The sequence below is a fragment of the Sphaeramia orbicularis genome, chromosome 3, assembly GCF_902148855.1.
Source record: "Sphaeramia orbicularis chromosome 3, fSphaOr1.1, whole genome shotgun sequence".
NCBI lineage: Eukaryota > Metazoa > Chordata > Actinopteri > Kurtiformes > Apogonidae > Sphaeramia > Sphaeramia orbicularis.
Window position 1 is genome coordinate 172,501 of NC_043959.1, and position 8,226 is coordinate 180,726.

General features: G+C 36.7%; 1 protein-coding gene across 1 annotated transcript in view; it reads right to left on the bottom strand.

The window, feature by feature from the left end:
- The window catches only part of trpm5 (transient receptor potential cation channel, subfamily M, member 5), a 130,772-nt gene extending 124,181 nt beyond the window's left edge, over positions 1-6,591 (bottom strand). The window contains exons 1-2 of the mRNA XM_030159819.1: positions 6,516-6,591; positions 1,856-1,923 (exon numbers count right to left, since the gene is read on the bottom strand). Of these exons, the coding sequence (XP_030015679.1) occupies positions 1,856-1,923; positions 6,516-6,542 (95 nt within the window). The 5' untranslated portion in view covers positions 6,543-6,591. The remainder of the gene's footprint in view (positions 1-1,855; positions 1,924-6,515) is intronic.
- Positions 6,592-8,226: the final 1,635 nt, after the last annotated feature.

Below are 8,226 nucleotides of genomic sequence, written 5' to 3' on the forward strand. Positions count from 1 at the left end.
GACCTGGTGTGGTCTGTGTAGACCTGGTGTGGTCTGTTTAGACCTGGTGTGGTCTGTTTAGACCTGGTGTGGTCTGTTTGGACCTGGTGTGGTCTGTGTAGACCTGGTGTGGTCTGTTTAGACCTGGTGTGGTCTGTTTAGACCTGGTGTGGTCTGTTTGGACCTGGTGTGGTCTGTGTAGACCTGGTGTGGTCTGTTTGGACCTGGTGTGGTCTGTGTAGACCTGGTGTGGTCTGTTTGGACCTGGTGTGGTCTGTGTAGACCTGGTGTGGTCTGTTTGGACCTGGTGTGGTCTGTGTAGACCTGGTGTGGTCTGTTTGGACCTGGTGTGGTCTGTGTAGACCTGGTGTGGTCCGTTTGGACCTGGTGTGGTCCCTTTAGACCTGGTGTGGTCTGTTTGGACCTGGTGTGGTCTGTGTAGACCTGGTGTGGTCTGTTTGGACCTGGTGTGGTCTGTGTAGACCTGGTGTGGTCTGTGTAGACCTGGTGTGGTCCCTTTAGACCTGGTGTGGTCTGTTTGGACCTGGTGTGGTCTGTTTAGACCTGGTGTGGTCTGTTTGGACCTGGTGTGGTCTGTTTGGACCTGGTGTGGTCTGTTTAGACCTGGTGTGGTCTGTTTGGACCTGGTGTGGTCTGTTTGGACCTGGTGTGGTCTGTTTAGTCCGTTTCTGCCTCAACTCCATGTTGTCTTCGTTCTGACCAAAACAATGCAGTGTCCATGTGACGTCATCGCACATGTGCAGTGAAGGTGGAATTGATAAGCAGAGTCATTAAGCAGGCAAACGATTCCAAGGAATCGAGCTACTGGGATCCGGTTCTCAAAAAGAACTGGTTCTGGATTCCCATCCCTAGGTGCCTGATGGAGCGTCTCTTTGACCTTTTATTAACAGAGGAAAACATTTAGAGGTGGATTCACCAGATATTTCATAATAGAATCTAAATCAAATGGGTGATAGTGGAAGGAGTTCTGAGAAAGAAAAAAAAAAAAAAAAAAAAATACAAATTTAATAGAGAAGTTAATTCCAAGTATGAGACCAAGAGGTTTTTGGAGCCAACCCTAGTGGCCATCAGTGGTATTACAACTTTATGACACTGGCCTCATTTGGAATATAACTATAAAAAACACAAGAGATAGTAATGATACAAATAGCAATTGTGAAATTACTTAAATAAAAATAAGTACAATCCAAGCATGAATAATGTGTGGTGATTGTTGAATATTAATTGATGATGATGATAATAATAATAATAATAATAATAATAATAATAATAATAACAATAATAATAGATAAAACTGTGCCTAGTGTTCAGTGTTTGTTTGTAGTTGTTGTTAATTTAGTCTTATTCTTATTATTTTTACTATTTTAATCATTATTGTTGTAGTACTTTTTAATGTGCGATTGCCCATTTTTTTACTTCTTTTTTTATAGTTATTAGTTATTACTATTTTCTTTCCTTTTTGCTGACAGTTTCAGTGTTGAATGTAATCTAATCTAAAAGCAAAAAAAAAAAAAAGATAAAGTGTGAGGTCTCGGACTCTTGGAGACCACTTCCTGTCTTGTTCCTGTGCTTTTCAGTATTTTCCACTAAAAGAAAAAATAATCACCAGCTCTTAGTGATAATTTAAAGTCATACTTGACATGATTGACGATGGATAAACTGAACAAAACCATTCATCTGTTTTTCTACCCACTTCTCTGACAGGTGGTTTTTGTGGTGGTTGGTAAACACCTTTTTCCTGTAGGTTGTACAGAGCTGTTCTTTCAGTTCAGCGCCTCTGTGTGCTGTCATGGCCTGATGTGTGTGCAGTGTGTGGGGATAAAAGTGTGTGTTAGATTCCCACATAAACACACACCTGTGCTCCTCTGACCACTCCAGGACGTCCCCACATCGCAGGCATCGTGTCTGCGGCTGAAGCGATCGCTGTAAACAAATGAAAACAACAGAGAATGCATTGGTTTCCTCTAATGACTCACTCTTTTCACACACAGGAAGCTTCTTCAAGCACTTATGGTCAATGCAAAGTTGGCATCATTTTCATCCTTGCCTCACATGCAAAGTGTTCCCACTGTTTGAACAAGAACAAAAAAAAAACAAAACTGGGCCACAGTCCTGTTTCCAGAACCAGAACCCCTTTGATACCATGTACAATGACAGTTTTGCAGGTTTTATTCAGTGTGGATTGTTTAGAAAAATGTTCATTTGACTTAGTTTGCATGTAGTTATTACTGTGCACTGAAAACACCCAGTCTGTTCATCTGAGAATGATTTGTTTCATCAAAATAAATGATGCCGATTTCAGACAGGAACCTCATTTATTATTGATAAGATTATCCATTTACCAAGTAAACACAGACTTTTATCAGCCAGGCTCATTTGCATAGACACTTGAGCTTCTTCTGCAAGTGGAGGAAAAGGAAACAAGAAAAAAAAAAAAAAGAAAAAAAGCAAGTCATGAGCATTTTTTTCATTTAACACACAGTATCTTACATAAATGACAGTGTTTAAATGAAGATGGAATGGAATGGAATAATGGTGAACGTACAGACATCCAGTCCATTTGTGTTTAACCATCTGTTTAAAAGCAGGCGATTGTAGAAGCCTCAGTATTTGAATACAGCTCTGCATCAGGGAGGGGAAGGACCATTGTGTATGTAAACTGGAGCATTTACATGCAAAAGCAGAGGAAAGGATGTGTGTGTGTGTGTGTGTGTGTGTGGGGGGGGGGGGTCAAACACTTTCATCAGGACAAAAATACATCCAACATGATTCCCATAATGTCATGACAGTTTAGGATTCGGGTAAATGTAATGTGAGTTTACATAATACCAATATATCAGAAATAATTACACTTTGAAGAGAGCCCTTTAGTTGTAACAGTGATGTGACTGTGTTTGTATGAATGTGTGGGCAGATGTTCCAGTCACACCTTTTGATACACACATATTTCATTCTTATTTAATATCTGCTACAATGCTTTTGTTTTTTTTTCTCCAAACATATGATAAACTAAGATGTCTGACTACCTGCGTACACCTAAAGTGAACCATATCTGCACAGTTTATTCATTTATTTACTCATTTAATTAATTAGACACAAACATAAAAATATAAGTACATAGAGTTTGTAATAAAGACTGCATCAGTCAAGCATCTGCATCTTATCTCATCGACTCCAAAGCCCAGAAACATCTGTACAAGCTGAGCAGTTGCCAGAATAAAATGTCATTATACACTTGATTGTATCTCAACATCACTGAAGGAATACTTTCATATCAACATTTTCACTTATCAACAATTTTCTTCCAAAATTACCTTTACACTTTACTGGGTAAGTGACTATATTTGGTCATTTCTGCACACATTACAAGCAGGGCTGTGTATTGGCAAGAATCTAGCGATACGATACAAATCACAATACTAGGATGACGATACGATATATCACGATATATCATGATACTGTTAAAAAGTATATTTTTTGTTTGTTTCTATTTTTAAATGATTATTTCCTTGAAGAATTGAATTCCAGCAGAAATCTGCCCAAATCCTAAACACATTTGTATTTGATCCCAACAGGATCTAATGTTCTATCAGCAAATGTTCCAACTGTGTTCAAACTGAAATTCAGTTTTCCAGACATTCCAGTTTCAGATCCTGTTCAAATGTTCACATTCTATTAGTTCACAACTAACATCAGAACAGGATTGGAGTTCAATCCAAATGAAAGAACCAACATTATTTAATGAGAGTTAAATAATAACAAATCAAATATAAACAAAAAACAAAAATGAACCTCCACAATATCTGCATTTGAATAAATGCCTAAAAATATCAATACAGTACTTTTTGATATCGATACAGTTTTGTGAAATTAAATATCGCGATATATTGTAGAACTGATATTTTCTTACAGCCCTAATTATGAGACACCAGGGTCTGTAGGGTCCACCTCTGCATGAACAGGGAGTGGAACTGCTGTGTGACATACTGGTACTAATGTAAGTAATGGGGGATTTTTTCTGTCACTTATGGGTTAGGAACCAAATATGGTAACTTCATAACAATACAAAACAATTAAAAAATTTTGAAAAATTTCACAAAAGTAATCCATTCTTGGTAGGTCCTCCAATAACACACTAAGGTACTTCTATGGCTGCCCTGTAAAGCAGGGTTCTCCAACTCCTGTTCTTTCAGGTTCCACATTCAGTCTGATCTGATCTGCAGTGGACCCAACCAGTGGAATAAGAACAGAAGAACCCAGAAAGAATGACAACTGCACATTTATGTCTGTGTTATTAAGTTATGAAAATACTAACTTTTATAAACTATCCAAACAAAAAAGATTTGAATAACCTGAAAACTGACATTTCTTCAGTAAAATCAGTGTAATGTTCTCAGTCTTCTTCCTCCACTTCTCATTAGTCCATGTGCATTCTGGATCAGATCTCCAAAGACACTAAACACTGAGGAACAGGAAGAAAAGAGTTCAAACTGGACTGAATTTAATACAGACATTTCAGGTTGGGTTAGGGTTAGGAGAGTTTGGAAATGGAAAGATTTTCACAATTTTATGTAATTTTTTTGCACTAAAACAAAATCAAAACTTTGAAGTTGTCATTATTTATAGGCATAAAAATATTAAGTAACATTATTTTATTTTCATATCAAACTGAAAAGAAAATATGGAGTTCTTATTTTTTGTAGATTATTATGCTATTATTGGTCTGGATGTGGAACCACAACTAAAATGAGTTCCACAGCCTGGACTGTGGAATTTTTGCACTTTGTAAATTTGTCCCAGGGGTCGGACCGGAACCTTTGGGGGGACGCATTTGGGCCCCGGGCCGCATGTTTGACAGCCCTGTTCTAAAGGGTTAACGTATATGTTTGAATGATTGTAATGGTTCTGTTTGGGCGCTGGCAGCAGGTTAAGAGCAGAGGCAGGGCTCATAAATACAGAACAAGTCTGTGATGTGATAGAAGAATGAGTCACTCCTGTATTTACTGATACGTGTGCAAAACCACAGTCTGCCCATAATCCTCCACAACACATTCTCACTGCCTAAACCGAAAAAGTTTCAATGCTAACTCCAGTCTATTGTAGCAGAGTCCTACATTTTTTATGTACCACCTCCAGCCTACTGGAGAAAAAAAAAGTAATCCTTCAAATCCTTCAATGACTAATGTTTTATATGTATGAGTGGGTCGATGGTGAGAACCGCTGCAACATTTTAGTCCAGTGACTGGGTTCATGAAAAGTAAGATTAGAGAACACAAACACCTTGTGGTCCGGAAAAAACTGGACTAAACAAGGAAATGGGCTTTAAATATTCAACTCATCTATTTACATGGCTCCTACACTAGTTCGTGTTGAAGAAAAAGAAAAAAAAAAAATATATATATATATATATATATATATATATAAGAAACAAGAGCATTTTTTTTTTTTTTAACTTGATCACTCATCTGTTTAACTTCACTGTCATAGATAGATAGATAGATAGATAGATAGATAGATAGATAGATAGATAGATAGATAGATAGATAGATAGATAGATAGATCATATTCATTCATTCTAGAACTACATCTGCAAATGGACGTCCATCAGTCCTGGTGCATCTATAGCCTGTCCGTCCATGGGAGTGGATCTCTCCTTCACTGTGGTTCTCCCCGAGGTTTCTCCCTTTTCCCACTGGGTTTTGAGTTTTTCCTTGCCGAGAAGGAGGGTCTAAGGACGGGGGATGCCCTGGACACTACTCATTTTCTTGCTGTTCATTCGACTGTTGTTTACTCTAACTGACTCTGTAAAGCCCTTTGAGATAACCTTGTTGTGATATTGGGCTATACAAATAAAGTTGAATTGAATTGAATTGAATTCAGTATCCACAACTTAAAAAAACAAACAGTAGTAAACACACAACTGTAAAAAAACAAAAAAAAAACAAAACACCTTTACTGTTTATTTCTTGTCTCCTCAACCCCCTGCTGTTTATAGTTCTATTCTAGTCTATTTTTTCTTCTTCTTTTTTTTTTTTTTTTTTGTTTTGTTGCATTTTTTTTCTACTGTGTTAATTTTGCACTGCGGGGCCTTAGAGTTTTGTGATTTTAGATTTCCGTATGCGATGTACATACGGCAAAAATGACACTGAAGCTGACTGTGACCTGAAGAGTAAGAGTATGAAACAGAAGTAAGTGATGGTGTTAGATGATGAGGGATCTACGAAGAAGGAAATATTACTCCAATTCAAGTCATGACGTTCCAGAAGATGCATACACTTTTATTCCATAGAACATGAGGCATAAGATTCTTTTTTATTTTATTTACTTATTTTTCGTACTTCCATCCATAACCTGAATTTCCTTTTCCCTCCATCACAGCCTGGACTTTCAGCAGTGAGTCACAGAGTCCCACATGTTCACCGTATATTTGGGACACAGCAGACACTATTATTTCATAAACCCTGGGATGTCCCGACAGTGTTGATGGCCAAAGCTGTTGTTGTGTGCGTACTCACCAGAGGCGTGTCTTGTCTTTCCTGCATGGCATTCAGCGTTCCTGTTCTCCCGTCCAACCACACCTGTACGTGTTTCCTTCAGGTCAATCAACTGAGGCACCGGGAAGTGGTGCAAAGGTTCGGCTCCCCCTTCACTTCAGCCCCTCCCACATTCAGCCCCTCCCACATTCAGCCAGCACCTTTACCTGCAGCCACACACATGCAGAGGAGAAGAAACCAAGTACCAGGAAAAGCTCAATAAACTTTACAGCTATGTGGACCTCATTTGACTATGTTTTACTTTTACATTATATATATATATATATGTATATATACTTTTCAATAATTTTTTTTATTAGGACACATTTTCAGTATACATATCCTCTCAGCACAAGTATAAGCATATGTCCAATTTTCCAGTAAAAAAATAAAAAAAATGAATAAATACAAACAAAAAATTCAAGTAAAAAAAAAAAAAAGGAGAGAAGTAGTACCCTCTAACCCCACACTGGTCCACATTCACTTAATTATGAGCTATTCTATTTTCACTCTGTTTTCTACAGATATTTTATCAAAGTAAGAGAGGAAAGGCTTCCATGGAATGTAAAATTTATTGGTTGATCCTCTGATCAATTTGATCTTTTCCAGTTTTAAGAAGGACATTACGTCCATTATCCAGGCGTGTTCTCCTGGAGACGTTCTATATTTTAATACATATCTGTACTTAGCAGTTTTTACTTTTTCAAAAAAAAGGTTCATTCTTTAATCTCCTCAAACCCAGGAAATGTCAGTGAAATACCAGCTGTTTTTGTTTTTTTATTAAATAAGTGCCTATATTGGAAACATCATGATGCAACAGTTTTTTCAGATGCAGTTTTTAAATTTTTTTTATTTAATGTCCTTTATAGTGGACAGTTTTCTTTTCTTTTTTGTTTAAAGTTGTGAAACTCTTGTCCACAAATGTGGACAGAAAACCCAGAGCTGGGCTTAGGAGGTTGAGTTTTGATGCCTTATTGATCTTTTTTTTTTTTTTTTAGATCATTGTGTACCATCCTGACTTCAAAATCAATTTCAACCTATTGAATGAGACAATAACATATAGAAAAGATGTTCAATTCCTGTGTTTTTTTGGTGTGAAAGATGTAACAAAATGAAATAGACATAAAAGACATAACAACATAAAATTCAAGAAGTAAAAAAATAGGAAAGAGGAAATGCAACGAGACGGAAATAAAATATGACAAAATTGGCATAACAAGATAAAAATGATGCTAAAATCTGTAACAAGACAAAAAACAACAAACCGAGACAAAAAACATAAATGAAGTAGCAATATGGAAATAATGTAAAAGACAAGAGTGGCATAAGACGGAAAATTAACATAAGAAAAACAAGGAAACAAGGCAAAGATGTTGAATAAAATAAAGAAAAAATATAAAAGTAACGACAGGAATGAAAGATGAAAACCATGTCAAAAGATGCAGTCAGCTGGAAAAGATTTAAAAGGTAAATAAAACAACAAAAGACATAAAATATGTAGTAAGAAGAAAACTTTGAAAGATGTAATAGGACGAAAACAAGTTGAAAAGGACATAAAATACATGAGACAAACTGGTCCAGCAAGATGAACATGATATTAACAACACAACAGGAGGAAAAAGAGGTAGAAGATGTAGCATAACCAAAATAATGTATAGGAAGATGAATATAAAATGAAAAATATGGTAGTTAA